This window comes from Rhopilema esculentum, chromosome 13, assembly GCF_057945365.1.
Source record: "Rhopilema esculentum isolate cy_ngs chromosome 13, ASM5794536v1, whole genome shotgun sequence".
NCBI lineage: Eukaryota > Metazoa > Cnidaria > Scyphozoa > Rhizostomeae > Rhizostomatidae > Rhopilema > Rhopilema esculentum.
Genome location: NC_142827.1, coordinates 8,506,114 through 8,528,960, shown reverse-complemented (window position 1 = coordinate 8,528,960; position 22,847 = coordinate 8,506,114). Strand labels below are relative to the sequence as shown.

General features: G+C 36.6%; 2 protein-coding genes across 2 annotated transcripts; both read right to left on the bottom strand.

Annotated features, from left to right (window-relative positions):
• Window positions 1-705: 705 nt before the first annotated feature.
• On the bottom strand, window positions 706-3,406 carry LOC148958633 (guanine nucleotide-binding protein subunit gamma-e-like). Its single transcript, XM_089112031.1, has 2 exons — window positions 2,950-3,406; window positions 706-1,505 (listed from the first exon to the last, which is right to left on the bottom strand). The coding sequence occupies exons 1-2, from the start codon at window positions 3,042-3,044 to the stop codon at window positions 1,400-1,402; spliced, it is 201 nt and encodes a 66-aa protein (XP_088968157.1). The 5' UTR covers window positions 3,045-3,406; the 3' UTR covers window positions 706-1,399.
• A 211-nt stretch (window positions 3,407-3,617) lies between these two features.
• LOC135691641 (uncharacterized) lies at window positions 3,618-22,000 on the bottom strand. Its single transcript, XM_065209569.2, has 3 exons — window positions 21,202-22,000; window positions 5,616-5,745; window positions 3,618-5,257 (listed from the first exon to the last, which is right to left on the bottom strand). Exons 1-3 carry the CDS (start codon window positions 21,755-21,757, stop codon window positions 5,020-5,022), a joined length of 924 nt encoding a protein of 307 aa, XP_065065641.1. The 5' UTR covers window positions 21,758-22,000; the 3' UTR covers window positions 3,618-5,019.
• Window positions 22,001-22,847: the final 847 nt, after the last annotated feature.

The following is a 22,847-nucleotide window of genomic DNA, read 5'->3' as shown; positions in this document are numbered from 1 at the left end:
AAAGCAAAATGTGTGTTATGTTAACCCTGAAGATAAGTGGCATGTCAGCAATTTTGCTTCAGTTTAGTTAATTCTCCAGGAAGGGGTCCCTTTCTAGCTCACCTATTATATAGGCGAATTTTCTTCAGATTTCGCTGTTTCACTAGAAATAATGTTCAGATAACCAAAATAAAATTTTGGCCTAAGCTGCAACAGCTCTAAGTTGATAGTCCCTCCTTCTAATGTGTTCTATATCTAGTTTGACTTGGATTGATATAACCCAGTGTAGTATGTTTTTAAAATGTTGTGAATTAACCTTATGAATATGTGATAACTATTCTTAGCTTTGACTATTTCGATAAAAGTCCAGCTGTCTTACTTTGCCTTAAAACTGTGATAGAAGGGAAGATACTTTTTGATCATTAAAAGCTGAAGAATTGGAAAGAACCTTAGGGATAGTTCACCAACTCACTGATAAGCTTCGCAGTGAAATGCTTAAAGTCACTTCATTATTTTCTAGCATACACATTAGCAACTTTTCTGACACTTTATTCTTTGGAAAACAATGCTCAAAGCATGGCTAACTTCTCCAAAGGTTCGTTGTTTACATAGACAGGTGGTTGAACTCGGTTGAAGTGTGTCAGTGATGCTCTGCTGAAAACCTTTCATCTGCGCTTTTATTTTTCCATCTGAAGCTATTAGGGTTGACATAAATAGAAAACTACGTTCTATAGTTTTGCAAATTTAAATTTACATCTTTATAACTTAGCAACTTTAGCAGTAGTACTACTAAGAAGTAAACAAAGAGACAATATTTACAAAGAAAAAGATAAATTAACAATTTTTCATCCATAACAACACAAAACGCGGCCTTTCTGTCTTAAAGGAAGCTATATAGACGTCTGCCATCTTTCGAGTGTGGAAGGAGTTTTACATGGGAGAACATGTTTGAATGACGCTTCATTAATATATAGCTATGGTCTGTCTAAAATATGTTAAAAAGCCAGAAGAATGGTGTTACTAAGTATAAGAAGAGTTTCAAACGATTTTATGGTTTGATGATTATAAGGTTAGTGAGATTCCGGGTCTGTTCTTCTCGTGGCAATTACCAATTCTATGCTGCTTATGTCATTTTTACAATACGTCTTTATATAGTGTGCAGTTAAATTAGATTTATGTGACCAAGAGGTTAATTATAACAGTATATAACATAATAATAATTTAAATCAGTTAGTATTATATTTGCAGTTGATGTCGAATATGATAAACCTGTTAAAAGACGTTAGGTTACGTCCAGTAAATGTGACCTTGAATCATTCAGGTTGTTCCAATTCGCTGCTCAGCTCTGCAGCAAAATTTCTTCTTTACCAATCTTCATAATATTTTTAATCGTCAGAAAGTTATCATTCGTTTTCTTCTTCTATATAAGACTACATTTTGACTTTTCAGCCCATGGGTTTGACTTTCTAGCATTTGGATTGACAAGAGGATCTGTCGGAGAGTGCTGCAAGCAAAACTGCTTTATCCTGAAAAAAGAACACAAAAGATCTAGTAACAGATATTCAAAATGACAAATAAAAAGCACCAAACATAGCCAAACAATTAAAATTGCTTTTTATTCAGGGCAACAAGCTAGATTTTGCGCCTAGCATATCTTACTCATAAGATGGAAAATCTGCCTGAAAGGGCTCGCAAAAACTGAAGGCATTTGACATCTTATTTCACCATTAACAGAATACTCAAATTGTTTGAAAATTATATGGTATAGAGTTTAAGCCGACCAAATACCAAACCAATTGAGCTTGTGGTTGCCAACCAAAGAAAGATTTGATCAAGGGAGACGTGGGTATGGCCTCGAAGTTGGGATTCGTAGAAAGTGCTCCTTGCAGTTTAATTGCGCTTGATAATTACTTAAATTAAGGTAATTAAAGAATAGCTTTAACAACATATGTTGTCATTTCCTGTTGTTATTTAGGAATGGACGTGCTAAGATTATCTAAGATTTTCGAAAAGCAGAGTCGCATACTCAAAACTTCTGTATAAAGGAAGAATATGAAAAGATGGGGAGCAAATTCATCCCATTTTTAGGCCTCTTAAAATATCCTGTTGTAATAGATCCGGCGTCATTTTTCGTTGTTAAAAGCCTACACTTTCTTGCTGAAACATCTTTTCGCTTGCAAACTCATCTTTCTACAAGAACATAAAATTGTATGTACCTTTATGGATGAAGAGTTATTGCCATTGTATTCGGGTACTATGGCGGGGACAAACACAATAAATGAACGCCGTTGATTGCAGGGGCTGAAGCCCTTTGGTGCAGGTACAGCAAGGCCTAAACAAAGACTTCCTTTGTATGGAGTCACATGAAAAGCTTGTTAACAACATCCGACAATGGAGAACCTGTTCAAATATATAACGTTGAGCAATAGCAGGTAATTCATAGCAAGCTCGATTTCAACTCTTTCGGGGCCTATTCGAGATTTTTTTTATAAAGATTACCTACCCCGATCGTCTCGAATAACAAGCAGATCGATCCGAAATTCCTTCCTTCGACTCTTTTTGTCTGCTGCTATTGTTACCAAGCCTTGCAAGGGTTTGTTTACTTAAAGTAATTTCCCAAAACAAGAAACAGGCATACATCTGCTTTTAAGAAAGAAGATTCTTGGAGAGCAGATATTTCGAAACCAGTTAAAGCTTTTCGCAAAAGATAAGGTGTGAAGCATAATTTAAAAAGTCTATGCACAACATCGGATTTATTCCCGAAATATCAACATAACAGTGATATGTGTTTCGGCCTTCTTCAGAAGTTCGTGAAAGGAATCATTCTGGATTTTTCCGTAAAGATGTGGTTGAATATAATGTCGTTTGTGTTGATATTTACCAAAATCCAGGTCGGGGACTTCAAGCTTTTTCTTTTATAAATTTGGCGATTATTTGAAGATCCTGTATTTATTTAAAGAACTGACTTACTCGTTGCAAGATTTGGACAGAGGCATCCTGTTGATCTCTAGTTGAAATTTCAACGACTCGACGTTTTGAACTAGCATCGTTTTGTCCATGTTCATCGGTGCAGGTTGTACGCTGGACTTTGAGTCCTCAATTTATTTGCAAAGGCGGGATGAGAAGTTGCTAACGAGAGCTTCAGTAATTCTTTCGACTTGCTTTAAGCCCTCGAAACATCTGCTACTTTGAGGCCTTGTACAACAAGTCTGCGCCTAATGCAATTCAATGCTTTCAGAAAACACCTGCTCGTTCTTAATAAGTTTACTCAGGTCGGCTCGCTATTGAAAGCGAAAGCCAGCGTTCTTTGAACGGAAAACGTGGGGCTTTAGAACAGTATTCTTGTAATCAGTGCTTTGTAGAACGATAATAAAAAACCTTACAAATTTTGACGGGATTGTGATATGCTGTGGCAGGCATATCTTTAAAGGGCCTCGTTTAAATGTGCCTATTGCATTGCATATAGAATAAACCAGCATTGTTTCTGCCGTCACCAAGGCAACAACGATAGTTGCAAAGCATGAAAACGTAGGTGAGGAACTTACCAACTTTCTTAAATATGGAGGAAGGGCTTACATTGACAATGCAAAGTTGGCAGTTGGCAAGGTAAACAATAAAGGCAAACATCAATACAGAAGTAAATGCACCCATAGTTTGATAGTCAATAGAAGAAGAAACTTCCCAAGACTAGCAAACTCCTTGATAATACTTGACAATAATAAGGAGATCAAGGTGAAGTCTTTGAAGGATAAAGGTTATGTACACAAGAGAAAGAGCGTTGTCAAAGTTTAAGAAACCCTATTTGACAAAAGGGCCGGGTATGTCAAAGACAAACTAAAGAAAACAACTGAATAAAAATCCTGCAAAGATAAATCTCCTAGAAATCGTTCTTCAATTACAAAAGAATTCCATGATATAGATATATGAAATCGCTTTTCTATTTCTTGAGCTCAGCAGCAACACCAAATTAAGTCTAAAAAGGTTTATTGCTATAAGAGGGCAGCATTCAACTGAAACGCAACTAGACTGAACACAGATTTGGATTTTTTGTTCTAGCACAGAGTTGGTTCATACAAAAAATTTGATAATGGTTCTCGATGGTCCATTTTGTTATATTTTGTTTCTCTCACCAAAAAGGTCCATTTCTGCAATTTTTTTTATCGATGACGAAGGCTAGGGTAAAAAATGATTGCAATGGGCCAGGGTAAAAAATGATTGCAATGGGCCACAAAGAGGGTCTATTCCATGAGATTTTCTTATACTATCATGAAATAAATAGAAACAGAATAACTGCGGAAAGCAAAGACTAGCAAAAAAGGCGATTTGGCCGGCAGGTACGGAGACGGCCTTCTGGCATGATTCAGCCTATTGGAATTGGCAAAATAATTTGAAATAGTCAATTCATGTCTTCTGCACAAAAAATAAATACAATACGTAGTCTTTAAAAAGGGATGGGAATTATAACCTTTTCCACAGGGGCAAAAGTCCGAAATAAAATACCTCAGAAAGTAGTCGTTTCTATGAACTTAAAACTCGATTAAACGTCAACAGTAAATAGACTGACGTGTTGTCTTAACAGAATGTTAAGGTACATAGATGAAGCGATTTCATAAAACTATAGATGGGTATTCAGAAATATCTACCAGGCAAAGAAAATGAAAGCAAAGGCAAGGAAATTTGTTCTTTTACATTTGTCTGTTTAGAAATATTACGGGTTCTTATAAAAATTAATACACAGCTTTGTTATTCATTGGCGACTGTTTTTACTATTTCACAGATTAAATTTATATACACAGCGATTCAAATTGATTGGCAAAATATAGTTCACTGTTGCTTAAAAATATAAAATGGCAACCACCGAAAAGCGAGCAAAATCGATTTGACATATCAGCTCAACAAATCACAAGCAACTTCTGTGAAAACCGCCATCAAAACGCCACGATGACCATCAGCGTGAGCACCACTTTCTTACGAGCAGGCGTGATTTCACATCACCTATCTCGTTTTGAAAACGAGATCAGGTTCGAAACCCAGTCCAACTCAGCTAGTCGTCTCATTTTCCGAGTCAGTCGAATCTTTCCCATCAGAGCATCTGCTAATTCGTTCATTAGAGTGCGAACAAAGCTCGACCAAATCCAAGTTTCTCAATCTTTGGGCGTGGGCCATGGCAGCCTCTCTCGCTTTCTCCATTTCGGCTGTTTTTTTTCGCCATTTTGTCCGTCGATTTTGGAACCATACTTTCACTTGATTTTCTGTCATGGCAAGGTAATGAGCGAGCCTGAAAATAATCAGACTATAAATTGGCCAAAGATCTTCAGTTGAATTTCTCAGTTGAAAAAATAATTTTGTGGTTTGATATACTATCAAATATTTGTGGCTGCTCAAAAACAAAATGAATGAAATGATTTTTTTTTGCAAAGAGGGCAAAGCTTGGAGCATTTAATGTGCCAAAAACTTCTGCCCCAATTGGACATTCAAATCTTGAGTTACCTTAGCTGAACAAACTGTGTGAAGTTGTACGAGGGCCTAAGCGAACAAAATTCAAGTTTTCCATAAGCGAACAAAATTCAAGTAAATCAGACAGTACATTGAAAAGGAAATAAGATGCTTGACTATTTTGTAACGATGAAAGTTACCTTGTTCTCTCAGGTCCTGCCAGGTATTTTGTCTGTTCAAAAGTCTTCTCCAAGTGGTAGATTTGACGCCCATTAAAAGTTGGCCTGCTTGATTTCTTTCTTGCGATATCCGAATATAGATATGCAGATCCTGCAATAAAACCAAGAATTTGATATTGTATTGCAAAAAAAAGAATTGCCATTACTTTTTGTTTCTTACCATGTTTGGGTTTGAACGGGCCCAATGAGTCCATGAAAGTATAATTGTTTGGCTTAATGTATCCTGTATACTAGAGTATTTGAAAAGTTTCCCCGAAAAAAGATTAATTTTGAGCAATTAGTATGTTAGTAAATTTGACTGTTTTTATAGACTTGCATTTCCAAAGCTCTAAGAACACAAAGTAGTTTAAAAGAAGGCAGAAATTAAAGGAGTTTTCACTCATAGGCTGTTAGACACCTTTTTGGCCCCCACAGAACCAGAATAACTCGGTCAAATTTCACTGTGATACACTGTAACGTGTTTGATTCCTGAGACCTGTGTCATAGTATGAAAACCTTTAAATTAGCCACACGTATAACCGCAAAAAACTTCAAATCTCATTAAGGTTGAGCTCTACTATAAGCTGTTACAAATCGCCTTTAACATGGCCTTAGCGTTGATTTCAACTATCAAACACACTTACGAAACATTCCGATGTATTTTCCATCCAAAATAACACCAATCAAAGAGCTATGACACAGTATTTGTATAGGTGACATTCGTAAGCACTGCATTTTTACGAAGTAAATTCTGTTCTAAATGTACTCAGTAAGGGAGCTTGTGGTGCAGCAAGTTATCGGTATCAACCAATTAGCTATGAATTTATTTATAATATAGATGTTAGCTTAGCTTCTTCTGTTTATACTGTCGTACAGGGCATTTTTAAGAGTTTTTGAGTGGTGGAGCATTTTTCAAAAGAGCCCACGCTAACCTCAAGGAATTGTATGGGATTTATGAAAGGGTGCTTATGAAAGATTCTACTTACGCTAAAAATACTGGCTTGTTTTAAGAACTAGCTGGGCTGTTGCTTGAAGATAAGTTTTTGGTTAGATGTGTTTTTACCAAGGACATAAATTGAAAGGAGTTAACAATTTAGTTTTGAATGTTGAATTGAAATTTTTGCGTTGTTTGCAATTTATCACGTTTAGCAAAATGTTCGTGACATCATTGCCGCGTTGTTTCCATACTTAATTTCTTAGGATTGAGGATTTAGGCTTCAAGACTTGACATGAAGTCTCTTTAAAGCGTTCTTACATATTGTTTATAAACAAAATTGGAACCTTTTCATCGAATATCATGAACCTAGTAAATAAGTTTTCTTAAAAACATAGACGTGGGAACCGAGAGCACAGGGGACACGTGGCCCTTTGCAGTTTACCGGGTTGCCCTTTTTGCCAACTCCATAACACAAAAGTGCTCTTGAAATGCTTAGTCCCTATACGAAATGAGCAAAGGGAGTATGTAGGGGGTGACCTTTCTGGCCACGATCAAAAATTTTTCCTTGTGATCTGCTTTTAGAAACAGCAAAACAACAAACTCACAACCAGAGCTGCCAAAAGGTGAGGGGGGGGGGCAAAACGCCTTTAAATTTAGGGGAACAGTTTGAGGAAGAAATCAGTCAGGAAGACAACATTTTTAATAAACAATGGTACAATGCTTTTAAAAATTGCAAGAAAATGACTGCAAGAAATATTCTGAATGCATTTTTGCCTTATCTAAAGGGCGTGGTCGCCAAAAATTTTCTGCTTGCTTCGCTCGTAGCAGATCTCATCTTTCCGTTTTGCCACAGGGACTCCAAAACATCTCGGCGGCACTGCTAGCAACTAAGCCTGAAAATGATATCCAAATCATTGAAGCTAGGCCTCCAGAAACAGAATTTCTCTAGCTAGGCCTCCAGATTCTTTGTTAGGATGCCCCTTAAAAGAGGTCTTTTTACCCTATAGAATATTTGTTAAGTTGCCCCTTTAAACCGACGCTCTGCTCCCACTTTTCTAATCCTTTCCACGTCCTTGATTAAAACGTTTTCAGTGAATAATCTGAATGTCCTCCCTACTGAAGGCATAGGTTGTTCAACTCCTTGAGGTTGCAGTAGTGGAGACATATCACCAAAACATCATGTTGATGGAAAATATAATATTATGTTTTTTGTCAGCCCATTTCCATTATGTTTATTCTTTTAAAAGGGCCAAACAGTGGCTTGGCATCTGGGGTAAAAGTAGAATTTTGCTTGTCGGTGGTGGGGGAACTCGTAGGGCCTGGTGGGGCATTTTCCCCACCACTGAGAATGTTAAAAAATAACTTGGTCGTATCTCATTCAGAAATGATGTCGTAGTAATCATTCACAAATGCTCAAAACCAGTCTCTGAATGCAAAGATGATTAAGTATAACTTTGATCGAAATTATGGCATCGATATCTTGCAGGAAGTTGTGCAGCTGACGTGTCTAGCAATAGCACCTTAGGGTAGTGATGTAACTCTTGCCTCCGGCGTAAGCTACATCTAAAGGATGAGGCACTACAAAGTAGACCAGGCCATGCGTTAAGCTTCTGGTAGTAAATCATAATGGCGGTTGTGATTGCTAATTCTAGCCTTGCAGAAGCTTCATTATCATTCGCACAATTCGCACCGTGCAGTGCTGACAGAATGCTAAGTACTTGAGCATATCTCAATATGACAGGTCACTAAAAGTTATCCGTCAATTACAATGTTTTAAAGGTATTAACGAGCTTCAAATCTGTTTTTTTCTTAGGTCCTCCTTAATGGTTTTGTGGCGTACAATACAACAGTTCCTTGTTTAATCTTTAGCAAGACACCGCTGATATCATCGACTACCAGGAGATGGGTATGTACAGTTAACACTTGCTACGTGGAACGAGCTTAGGGAGTGTGAGTATGGGTTATCATGGATTGTAGATCAGGGAATCAAAATGGCATTTTGTACAAGATTTTTATAGACATGTTCTGAGAAATTTGGTTTGACAAACAACAAACCGTTTAATGAGATTCAATCCATTGGCTGATCATTTGTAGGTAGAGTTACTATGTATATGATTACATTCCGTGTGGACAAAGGAGGACCCAAGCTAAGGTTTGACAAGGAGTATCAAAACCATCCAAATATACTTTGGGTAAAATCTTTGCCATTTAAGGACACGTTTATGACATGAATACCCGTTGAAAACCATAACGATTATGTGTTGATCCGATTAATGCACTAATTGCAAAGATGACATTCTAACAAACTGTTGGATGAATTTCACAAGTCGTGATGGTCGTTTACTGGTGAAATGGGATGGGTCGCGATCATTATTGGCTATAGGTTAAGCAAATTGTTCCATCACAGAGTGACAATGATGTGATATGAAGCATTGGCTTAACGTCACTTTTCTCTAATAACCCACGACTTTCTAACTATACACTAAACGGCTTTACAGACCACAACGGAGGAGGAATTGTGCAGAAGTTCTGTACGCCACTTCAAAAAATAGATTTTCTGACAAACATTCTACAACTAGGTTAACGTTTTAAATTCATATCTTCATCTGAAGCTATTTCTTATACTGCTAGCAAGTCTATTTTTGTTTTGCGATAATGTGAAGAAAACCAAGCTTATTCCTGAAATAATACACAAAAATGCCATCGCAATTCTGTTTGGAACAGGTTCAAAATCCTGACCCTTAAACGTTCCAAGAGTGGCGAAAGCTAAGTTTAAAAATTTTGATGTTCTTTTTAGATTGAGTTGAATTTGCATTTCACACAACATCACTGTGATGAACGCTATCTTTTCAATGGAAGGCAATAATTTAAGTTGCTATCAAAAATTACAGAAACGTCCCAAATGAGCCGACTTCAGTTATCAATGTTGGGTCTTTCCAACATTGGCTGGGGTAGGATAGGGGATAGGGGTAGTCCTGTCTTTTGAAATAATGTTTTATTCTGGTTTATCTATTGATGAACAGAGAAAGAAAACCACCTAAGGATACAAGGGCATCAATGAATGGCTCAAATTCTATAGAACGGCTGCTGCCCTTCCACTTCAACTAAGTGAAGCTCCCTACGTTGTGGGCTAGCATTAATGGATTTCTATCAAGCAAAGCAAACTCTCAATTTCCAGGTGCATTTAGCTTAAGAGACAGAGCATAGGTGCATATTCATCCAAAGGAGATGATTCGTCGTACATCGATTGTGCAAATCGAGGTCAATCAAACAACAAGAACACTCTAAATAGGGATCTCTACTATACTTGGTTTTAAGAATTGCCATTGTTGTAATTTGTTGTTTGTTTGTTGATATCTTTTACAAATTTTAATTGTTAGGGGAGGAGCCTATTCATGTCAGTGTACAATCGAACAACAAGTGGTAACCTTTTCCGCCCTTGAACTCTGTCGCCATTTCCAAACCTCGTTAAAACTCTTTGGAGCCACAAAAGAAACTTTTTTGTCGAAAGTCTTGTGTTTCAAGAAGGGAAGTTGCATACTTCGAAACTCAATACATGTTGTTATTTTAGTCGTAGGAATTTCAAAGGTTAAAAATAGGGGCCCCTAAAATGCCCCAATTTGTTGTAGGGGCAAATAAGCAAAAGTCTGAATGTGTGTACGTTGGAGCTAAAATTGATTCTGTTCAATGAGGGGGTTCCCTGTAAGTAAACAGACGCCCTTTTTTGTCACCCCAATAACATAAAGTGCCATGATGCGGGGAGGGCAGCTTGTCACCAGAATATCATAAGATAGTTAAAGGTAAGCAGCAAGTACTGTTTTGTAGATTTGCCAAGAATCATGTGTTTAAAGAAATCATAGGTCAAGTTTGACGATTTTTCCCATAAAAACCTCTGTCACGACCTCGGTTTGAAAAAATTAGCTTACTTCAGATTCCTATTTCAGAAAATTGCTTGAACTTCAAACTGTTAGGGTTTGACTGGTAATTTAACTTTAAACCACCTTTCATTGCAAATTTCATTTAGAGATTTAGAACCAAGTACTCATTGGAAAACCAGTCGTTATTCGGCTGCTAAAACAATTTTATGATGCTGTTGGTTCCGTCAATGACGTAGTAGCCGGGAAAAGGGATCTACGGGGGAGGGGGGGCTTTTTATCCAAAAACGTTTCTCTGTGACTTTAATGCCATGCTTAAAACTTGATTTGGAAATCTTCTTCATTACTTTAATACATTTGCCCTCTCTAAAAACAGCTCTTTTGCCCACAGCCTTGCCTTTTCGTGTGATTGCTCGCGTTATTCTTACGAACTCTTTTTGATCAGAACATTTTCACAAGAACCCGAATCTAAAACTGGTCGAAATATAAGAAAAATTAAGAACAAGCTGTATGTAGAGTACATAACGACGGCAAAACAAAGTTGGAAAATGAGTATGAAATGTAAAATTGTATACTATAAGTAAAAAAATTTGCTTGATTCCCAGGCTTAACGAAGATAATCTCATTTTTGAATCGACATGTTACATTGAATATTTCCGACAATTCGGAAAATCATCTTTGTCAACCAAAATAAATTGCAAAATGATTTTATCATCTTGCGGGACACAAAATTTCTCTTCCCCGGCCGAATTATGGCCCGCGGGCAGTAGGTTGCGCACCCTCGAGATACAGTAAAAATTCCTTACGTTTGAAATCTTCACATGAAATAATTCTTATTTCTACAGTGCACACGGTCCCTTTGCAAAAGACCACATATGATAACAATTAAGGTAGAAATAGTTCAGTCATCTTATGATATAAAGAAAGATACGAAAAGAACTGAGCAGCTGATGTGCTCTCTTCAAACTCAGAAAAGTAAGCTAGTTACTAAGTCTTGTCAATTCCGGCATAAACTCAACAAGAAACAGGTGCGTATGTTGAAAAGCAATGACCGGAAAGCAACATGGGGGTATTGAAAAGCAATAGAAGTTTCATAATATAATATCATATCTTACTGAAGCCAGTAGGTCTTGCATTAGTCAGTCACACGAACACACTTTTCTTTTTACATTAACCATTTTGTGACAACACAGTACCAAGAAATAAGTCAAAAAGTAAAAACAAATTAAGAACAACCGAAGCTGGATACTGTAAAATTTAGACATGCAAGAGCACTTTTTAAGGATATATCTCTAATGTTAGTGTATATCTTTTGCTAATATCATTAAAAAACTAATACTTGAACTGTACCATACCAATCTGGTTCTGATTCTGTCTTAAAACACTGTCTAGTCCTAAATATAAGAGCAAATTAGGAAAAATCCACTGTTTTCTCTAAATTTCAATTTCGATTCGAAACTGGCTTATTCCCATGAGAAACATTAAGCGATGTGAAAATATCCTCATTGATTTTAACTGCGCATGGACAAAACTTTGAAATCCAACGGACCTTTGAACAAACGCTGGTTCGTCTTCCCAACAATATTTGAAACAGGCTAGCCATGGAAAACTTTTGTTTGTCAATTCCTGGCAATAACGTGGTGATTATAACGGCTGACAAATAAAAAAATCATTTTAGAGTAAACGTTTATTTTAGGGTTGGACTTTTGGATTGCTATCAAATTGAAAACGACTCAAGTTGCAAAAACAGTACATAACGTAGTCTGCGAAAAATTTAATGAGAGAATTGAACACCAGCATGGCTGAAACAAATTACGAATGTCTTTGCTCAGTGCGGGCCTAAATACCTCATATAAAAAACACAATTATGACGTTTCTGATGGGCCTAGTTGGCTTAGTTCTATGTATGCTAGTATAAGTAGAAACCACGCTATCACCCTACTACTAAACCGCGCAAAACAATAAAGTGCATCTTTGTGAAAAATTATTAAAAATTTGTGCCTGAAATGACAAAACAATCGCGAGTTTATGCAGTTTTCGTGAGAGGCAACAGGCAAGTATTTCAAAATTTTCCGTCGGTAGGCCTTTCAAAAATTGTCTGTCGGTAGGCCTCTCTCATCCTAAACTTTCCTCCACCTTCAAATTTAATTATATCATGAATAACTTAGGGTAGTGGTCCAGTAATGGACACAACGATTGACACAAGACATTCGTAGGAACCAGCTTCATTTTGGCAACAGTAGTAACTAAACGCAACAAGGACAGCTTTCAATTAACCCCCAACAAAACGAACAGATACAGCCTTATAAAGATATCATAACAAAGAACTATTTCAATATGATATCTATGTATTTAATATTTATATCTATTTAATAATTTTTATGTCAGATTAAAAACATGTTTCAAATCGAGGGTTGGTCGACATAAGGATATTGCCAAGGAATTACCTCGGAATTACCTCGACCAAATGTTCTTGTGAGTACTAAAAGGAGGCTAGAAACCCTCCACGGCACCACTGATCTCGGAACTAGAAAAGCATTTACACCCATCTTTAATTTCTATACGCAAGTCCCATAATAACTTCAAGGTTCACAGGGTTCTCTCTTGTCTCTCTCCAAGTCTAACTGCACTCATATTGCAAGCATTAGAAGAAAATTCAGTGTTTTCAAGTTTTGACTGCACCACAGATGTGGTTACAGGATAAAAGCATGTTACGACAACAACTTGACAAACTGAATTCTTTTGCAATTGATTGTTTCATGATGTGATAAATACTCATATTTATTGAACTGTTAGATACTTGTACCATTGACGAATATAGTTGTTAAATGTGAAACGTAAGTAACAAAAATTTTGATGAATAATGAGAAGATTGATGATACGGGCAGCGATGATGTTAGGAAGATAGGTGTGCGTTCCAGAGGGCATAGCAATCAAATGATGATTGTCACGAAGCAATCCGCAGCTCGTGTGACTCATTTTATGATTTGGAGAGGCGTTAAGGTCACAAATTCACTTAATGAAACATTCGCTAAATGGCCTGAGCGCATTAGAAGGTGGTCTAAAAGAACTGTAAAATAGGTTGTTAAGTAAACTATCAAAACATAAACATAGATTAATGGATAGAGTTTGGCTATTAAACTCAACACATTCAACAGCGTTTGAGTAAGCAAGCAAATTTTCGTAATTCGAAACTAGATAGAAAAGAGGGCAGTTTGTGGAACAATGCCAAGTCTTTAAGGCTGCTTTTAACTTGCAGACGTGAGACCATTTATTGAACAATTTCATAATTTCTTCGCAAACGATAGTTTTTAAATATTTTTCAATGGTTTTCGCAACATCACACTGTGTAAACCCCAGCAACATTTTAGGGAAAAGTTAATTTATACATTGAGACTAATTCTAAGTTTGCATATTTTGGTGACTTTGCAACGCAACATTGGTGCGCTTCCATATGCATGCTGGGTGGTCATGATCGCTGCTGCGTTGGAGAAGTTAATCGAAGCTCTTAACAAAATTAAACGCATCGGCTTTGGGTAGACTGGGGCTTCTCTACATGCTCGTTATCATTCACCAAACTTTGGTGAGTTTTGCTTATGCTATCAGAAAGAAAGTCCATGGCCTAATTCTGACAAGGCATTGGGAGTAGCGAGATACCATAATGAGATACCATAATATAATCATAATATAATCATAAAGTGATGCTTAGGGCTGCTCCAAATGTAGTCAACGATAAAAGGAATGGTGGTGATGATAATAGTGATGATTGACTAATTACAATAATCGATTATCATTAAAAGAATCGTAATCATCACGATTTTGATCATGATCACATATTAAGGTGAACGTGAAAAGAAGCTATATAAAAAGAGGATGTAATTTGATAAAGATAAATTCCAGTTATAAACATTGTCCTTTGCAAAAGCAATGTGTTTGATCCAGTCAAGAGCAGGCTTGAAAGAGCCACACAATACATTTGAAATTCCCAAAGATTAATCTTCTCCGAGTCGCAATCCGTCAATTGGCAATTCTGATCCTTGGGGTTTAGACTATTTTATATAGAATTTCACCTATGAGGTACATGGTCTAAGTATATCGTGTAATATTCTTGGCAGAACCAGCAATCATTTAGCTAATAGCGAGGAATACCTGGTATAAAAGAAAATTCAAACTTGTTTATACCAATAAAATACATCTGACCATTTCCCAATCATATATAAGAATTTGCCCTTCCAACTCCAGGGGTGATGCGTATATGATCTGGCCTTATAATCTGAGCGCAAAGGATCACGCATGATGTATTTGTGGTTATAAGGTATAAAAGAATCATAATATTTCGTAAGATATGAGATGATTAACAATGCCATGGTAACAAAGGTTAAAATCCCTTAGTTGGATTCCAGGCCTACAGCAAAGGTGCTCGGCTAAATGCCCATGAAACATAAGAATCACACGAGTAACTGATGCGATAGGCTGGGGCCTACTGCCACTTTCAAACTCTCATAAACTCTATATATCAAAAGATCTTACATTTTCACCATCATAGCCTGTTTGGGTGTTTCACAACTTTTCTTGTTTTTAGAGTTATTAGATATTCTAAAAAGTAAGGAAATATATGCAGATCAAGTTTGTAAAGTTTAGCGGCACAGGGTCACAAGGGCCGAAAAGGCAAAATCCAAAAAACAGTTCTGGTGATAACGCAAACCATCCTATCTTGCATCATGTGCATCTTGCCTTTTATTGGCTTATGTCATACCCTTTTAGTGAGCGTTATTTCAAAATTTGGTTATTATGTAACTTTTGTTAGCATTTTTCATACTGTGACAATAACAGTAATAAATATGCAGAGTGTTGGCAATATCAGCCTTCTAGATATATCATCTGAAAAAGGAGAAGACGAATATAAAGCCCTCATAAAATTCAGGAATTTTTAAATGCCAATTATGATAGTAAATGCCAATCCATATGTGCTCTTGTTAACAAACTTTCGTTCTTCGTGACGTAGTAGCTTGATAAAACGCTTCTTTTTATAGCAGTCAGGAGATGCTTTCGACATTACAAGGCCACAAAAATAAGGCAGTGGTGAAGACAAGGATTTAAGAAGAAATTTGAGAGGGCTATATTCACCTTTAAAAAATCGGAATGCGTCCTTTTCAAAATAAAATTTGCTGATTAAGATGCTTGTTGTTATTATTTACTATGTAAGGGAATAAAATTGGTGTGAAAATTGATAGATCATCTGTCTCTGCAAAATGAAACATTTACGGCCTTGGAAAAGTGCTGTACACCGATCAGTTTTGAGTCCTAATTGCCCTTAAGGCAAGACTGCGGAGGCTTTGATTTCTTAAACAAGACGGTGTAAAGTTGCTACTGCTTAAGTTGCTGAAACTTGCCTGGATTCATTTACTACATGCTTGATTATCTAGGCAAAGTGTTGCAAATCTCGAGGCACTTCAAAAAATAGCCTCCTTTACCTTCGTTGTAAAAAAGTGTTCCTTCGTAAGTTATTCTATTAATCAGGGATGCCGGAGAAAATTTTGGAGAGGGGGGGGGGGCTTTGCACAAATTTTTAAAATACTATGGTGGTTTGCCACCATTTTCGTCGACACCACAACCTTGCTATCATACATCAGCAAAAAAGTAAGGGGGGGGGGGGCTACAGCCCCTCCAGTGTGCTTGTTAGTTTTATATAACATTGCAATCTTGTGGGCGGAAATTTCAGATAGTTACAAAAAATGAAAGTTGCAGGGAGCTTATTTAAGAGGTAGATACTTTACTGCAAGTTTCCTTTAAAACATCAAGATAAACTATTGTATCTGTTCCATTACAAAGTCACATATTTTGGACAACTTTGATGGTATCGTCGCAAGTCAGTAGATAAGTCAAAAGGCAGTTAGAGTTGTTTATTTTAATATTTATAAATTTCTCTCTAACCGTTCCCATTTTTAGAAAGAAAATGGCTTGAAAGCCCATCCTTTCCACTTGTTAAATGCCACTTAACGCCAGATATTCCAACGCTAATGATACATTGAAAGTTGATGTTTAAGGAACCAGAGTTATTCTATTTGTCGTCAACATATAAACTTCTTTTAAGTAGAATATATTAAGTAGAAATATGATTTCATGTTCATGCATTTTGATTCTCAATTGTAAATAATACTTGTTAATGCAGGTTTGATCACTCGAGGCTATTAAGGAAATACTCTTCTGAGTAATCGTTGTCTTTATAGGCTATAAAACATTGAATCCAGACACATGAACGCTCACGACCTTGTGAAATAAGCGAGAAATGCCGTGAAAAGTGAGTTTGGAGACTTGACAGAGTTTGGAAAGTTGATTCATTAAGTTGATGCCAAAGAAGTTTAAGGAAACTGAAAAATTTTTCTTTAAACCCCGTTTTACAAGATTTTCTCAATGCCTGAGATATTGATAGTTTTATCGAAGAAGAATCTTACTTAATGTCTGTGTTGAGCAAAACCGTTTGCTCTGTACATAGCGTGTGCTTCAACTAGAATCAGCGCATGTTTACCAGTTCTCATCAATATTGCGTTAGTCTTGTCGTGTCCTATTATTTCTTTGCACAACAGACTTTGATTCGTGGAAGACTATACTTTTTCTTGTCTGGTAATCTATGAAACTAATATATTTTATTTCCAAAAAGAATGACAAGGGCAATTGTCATATATTTTCAGTGCAAATATGTAGATCGGACCGGATCTGATCTCGGGCAAAGGCAAACTATCAATGGGTTAAGAATGTTGATTGCGTTGAAATTTTACAGCAAACATTCATCTTCCACTCAAAGTTCTTACGACTGATAAACCCGGAAAATTAGGCTTTATAAAATCGCATGCTATAACATTCGTCGAAAGCTTTGTTGGAAATATATCTATATGCGAGAAAGGAAAGAGCGAATATAGGTCAGTTCGTTTGGTTGATAGACACTAACGCGATTTTAAGCAGTATTTAGTGAATGTAATCAGAAGTGCTTTGGAGCTTTTGAGACTCACCCTACCCTAAGAAAATATAAGGGGTTCTTGAGACTCACACAGTTTTACTCTAGCTACTGATTGTGTTTATGAATTTTTTGGAAAATTGTTGTTGCCCTTACGGTTAGATCTCGCGGGTAATAGGGGAAAATATGATGGATTCTTTTATTGTTTGAAGCCTGGTGCTGTGTGGGTTTCAGCCATCCAGACGAAAATTTAGCACGAACTACTAAGGGACTGACAAAGTACAGACTAATTCAAATGTATATTTAACCTTGAAAGGTTATAAATGATAGAAGAATGCAAGAAAACGAGGGGCGTTGTCAAAAAACCAAACAAATATTTTTTGCCATGAACACTTCTGCTTTGATTGCTAAACATCTGCATTGTAGCAAAAAGCGTCCTAGCAACGTGAAGCTTCTGCCCTTAGATTCACCAAATTCGTTGTAATATATGCATGTCTATATTAAAACAGTTTTGCAGACATCGCTGATCCTGTTCCCGAGTTTTAAATTACTGTGAAAAACCTAGTAAAGGCAAAACATGGTAACGCAGTAACGCAAATTTCCCACCTCTGCATCGTTTGGTAGTACTTAATTGCTTTTAGATACGTGTTTAGATCAATGTGTTTCTGTATCAAAACATCCGATTGTGAATATGATATTTCTTTCGAAATGAAGTGCATAAATCTAATAACAAGCTAGAAGAAAGGAATCCCATTTTACAGTCACTTCAAAAATCTATGAGGTACCAACGAAACTATACTCTTTTCTGAAAAGAACCAGCAAATTGAAGTTCTTTTTCGACAATTTGAGGCTTGATGGTTCTTAACATAGAAGCAAGAAGAACTCTTTTGCAACAAAGTGAGTGGGACATCCTTTTTCCCCGACATTTTTGAAAATTCATCGAAAAAGCACCTCTAGATATGACAAGAAACCCTTCTTTTTATAGATGAAACATTGTTCGGAAGTACATATTACTGTAGCCCAGCCACAGTATAATCTGTTCTAGACTTGTTACTAGCTCTGATGCTCATGTTTTTATGAAATTGTTTTTATAAAAAAGTGTCTCTGGTACTTCAAATCACAGCAATTTTTTCTAAAAACAGTACGTTGATTTATATACTCCGAATAGGAAACCTTCGTGAAAACGGCTTTAGCCCATTTTAAATACAAGTAACCTCCTTCATAAATAAAAGGAAGGTGCCTTGTGATATCAAAAACGCAATTAAACCAAAAGAGAAATACATTTATGCAAAGATTATTGCCATATTTATCTTTATATAATTTATCTTCTGTCTAAATTTCTAGATTATCTAAATTTCTATGGCAGTTTTTTAAAATTTCCGTCCGATAACGTAAACTTATATGAAAACGTTCCTTCATGGCCTGATTCTGCTCAATTTTCTGAACATCCTACTGGTATGTAAAATATAAAACAGTTATTTATTAAACTGTACGTGTTTGAAATTTGGTTTTGCATAGTTTTAACAAGTAATTAGACCAAACATTACAGCCACCCGGACAATGGAAATCGAGTAAAAATTGACAGTAATTAACCCCAAAAATAATAGTTTTCTTGCCTGCTTGTCACAAGTCATAAAGTCGCATCAAAAAAAAGAAGAAATTGTGACTTCTTTGGACTGCTTTTATCTTCTAAATGGTAAAATTGTCGAAAAAGTAAGACCTAGGACGAAAACGATTGAATGACAACCAAAAATTATATGGTCATGACGTATAGTGAACATTTAAATTCCCTTCTCTTATTTATTTATCTATTTATTTATTTCTTTATTCATTTACTTAACTATTTATTTATAACTTCTCATTAAGTAGAAGAAACTCTTAGAATTCGAAAACGGACCAAAGAGGAAACAGTGAGAACTAGAGTTTGGAAACATTAAACATAAATCTCTAGTAAAAACTTTTTGCATTTAAATTTTGTAACTGACTGTACTGCTTCTACAGACTGTGCTTTGAACAATTTCCGACAACAAAAATAGAGTGCATGATGTGTCAGAGCTGGGTGGTCTGCTAATGTTGAAGTCTATAAGTGAAGCTGACCAGTAACAACAAACACTTGACATTGAACAAAGTTCCAATAGCAAAGAGTAGACCAGCAATTGAGAGTACATATATAACCATTTGTGAGTGTGCTAAGCTGAAGAAATGGTAGAACATCATCAAATTAGGCGGCATTTTGTCAAAATAAAACGGGTTGAATTGTCAGGTAGTAATCAGTTTTGTTCAGTTTAAGTGTAAGACTAAATTTAAGTTTAGGTCAAGTTTAAAATTAAGATTAAGTAAAGTATAAGATAGTTGGTGACAGTATCAAGGTCGATGTAAAATTCACCATACCAAACAAAACAAGGGGTTTGGTATAGTAAAGAAAGATAAGGTCTCTGATAGATGAGTTAAGATCAACTCATTTGAAACTATAAACATATAGCATAGCCAGCCAAACAAAGCCTAGTAACATATGAAATTATTTGCAACTGGGCAGAAAGTTGAAAAATCTCAACGTCACAAGCAACAGATCAGAAGAAGTTATTATAAATATAAATTGCTTTCTTTCCATTCATGATTGAAAACCTGGCACTAACATTGGTGCTATTTATCTTAGTGTTAAATGTGGTATTAAGTTAGGTTATAATCACGAATATTAACAAGTTTAACTAAGCTAAAAGCCAAACATTGGCCCGTTTTAATAACTTTGTCTAAATTAAGGCCATGTAATCAATCATAGACGAAGGCTTTGCACCACCGGAAGGTAAAATATAGAAGTAATCAATTTTGTTCAGTATTTCTGCCAAGGAACCTTCCAATTTCAGCGAACAATTGAAGAGGCCTGGTCCAGATAATTTTCAATTTCAAAATGTACGTGAATCACACGGGCAGTTTAGTGGAGCAGTTCTACTGAGCTTATGACAAACAGGTTCCTGAGAATGTCACATAGAATGGAAGCCTCTAATAACGTTCTAATAATGTGAAAATGACTAGGCATAAATCAGCCAGGCCCTAAAAAAGGGGGCGATTCAGAACATTTGATTTTTCTGAAATAAGCAGCTCAACATTGCAGGTTGCTTTACGTATCTATTGAGGAGGCGTTACAAACAAAAGTAATATAGGCGATGATAATATTAAAGAAGCTGTAATTCATGCCAGTGTGGAGTGGTTCTAAATAATCTAGGAAATACACGCGAGAACGATGGCTTATATTGCCTGGCATGTCGATGCTGTGTGAACATTCTCTGATGCAGTAAGGTGATTAACACTACGTTTCCTAAGGGAAGGTTCTGACCTCAAGAACTCTAAAATGGTTAAAATGCATGAATAGCTTCTGGGTTTAATGCTTCTTAAAAACCAGTAAAGAGACAATTATCATACGTGTTAAGTCTCAAACTTGCTGGCAAGGCGTTCACTCGATAACTATGCTACATGAAAACGTACTGATTGTATGGCAAAGTAGTATGCTATGGGGTGTTAACATAATTTACAACTGGTTTGATGCAATGCCTTCTTATGAAATGATTGAAGTTATGTCAGTTCATAAACCGTGATCTGCCTAGCAGATTAAGAAGGAGTATCCAGATCAGTCGTTACCGTACCGTCTTGTGGGTCTTGACTGTTTGTTCAAGTGCAAGACAGAGTTTGTTTCGATCTTTCTAATGAAACCGCGAAATCTGTGCTCGTATTTGCTAGGTTATCATAGCTGTGGGAGGAGCGTGTTTACACGACATTAAAAGCTAAGAAATTCTTTAAGCATACCTGTTGAAGAATACCCGCAATGGAATGCATCCCTGTCTGCCGCCACCGTCATTGCCCATGGTCTGTATGGGATGCTGCAGGGGTACCTTAGTGCAGAGTAACATTGACAACACGCTGTACAAGCTTGTGTGGGAGAGGCCTCTTCATAGCTCCAACACCCAGATGGTTCACGTATAACTCTCTCCCTGTTTGCAAGGTAATAGCGATCTTCAGAAGGCAAGTGAGTTACATGACGATCACCACTCTCTTCGTGTTGCGTTGAACTGTCGTTGGTCTTAAGAATCTCGCTTATGCTATAAGATTTATACGATTTGCGTGCGCTAGAAGGCTGTGAAATTACAGCTGGTCGTTGTGTTGCAGACCACCTCTCTTCAAAGCTAGACGTACTTTGATTTCTAGATCTTTCATATGGGTAAACGGCAACGGGTGCTGTAAGTCTTAATCCGCTGCCATCCTGATCTCTGCACCGACCTATCCCGTCACACTTATGCTCTCTGCCACTACTGCCTCTACGATGCACAGGTACATCAGGGCTTCTGGTCCGAAGGGTTTCCATGACGCGGTCTTGATAAGTGTAGAAGATGGACCCTCTCGCGTACCTGTTCCTTTGACAATGCTCCGACCTATGACAATCGTATACGCGAACTTGTTGATAGCTTATGACGGAAGCGATAATGTTTTATGGTAATGATGTCAGCTGATCTATGTTTGTGTGTCAATTATTGGCTGACAATGAGTCTAACGGTTCTGATCTCTTCATTATTGACAATGACGAGGCTACAAAAAGTGCCTCGCCGCGAGGCTAGGCAAATTCCTTAGTAACGAGAAACATTGAAGACTTGGTAAAGCACCGCAAAGACTGATGGGAGTTTCTTTATTAGAATGACGTCATAGCTTACGCTGTGATTCGAGCTGACCCACAATTTAATTTAAAATGGACATGTTATACAAAATGATTTTAATTACATGGAAAAAATAAAATTTCAGAACCATAGTTCATTAACTTATTTGGAACCTACTGGGTTGAAAATCAAATTCGATTGATAACCAGTAACTTTTAGTTTGCTAAAATGACAGTTGATTGGCATTTCTATTATTTTCCTTGACCACGTTGACATCAAAATCATACGTCAGCAATCCTTTAGCCAATAGTGTTGGTAGTACTAACTGCAAAAATACCTTATTATACGGTACTTTAGTTCTGTTTGAAAGTAAAACTTTATTAGCACCAACAATATCTATAGGAGCGCCACTTCAGGTAACAAGAGCTCTTTAATTAACACGAGTAGAGCTACAGCAGGTGGTCTTGTGGTTTCCCCTTGATTTGCACAATCTTTTTACAATTAAATTGATTTCAATATTAATTAGAAAAAAGGAATATTTGTGGCGAGACAAAACATCATGGACTAAGTCAAGGTTTGCCTTTGATGACAATGGACAATCTCTTTCATTAGAGCAAATTTACAAGTAAAACATTTATATTAATTTGACCATGCCTGAACTAAGGCATTTTGTTCTTTTGAGCAACGAAGAGGATAGCTGGGGGATGTACCTACATCAGAAATAAATGGTTTCGAGAAAGGCACTTGGAATGATGTGAGCTGCAACATAAGTAAGCTCTAATAAGCAAGAGAACAGGGTCACAT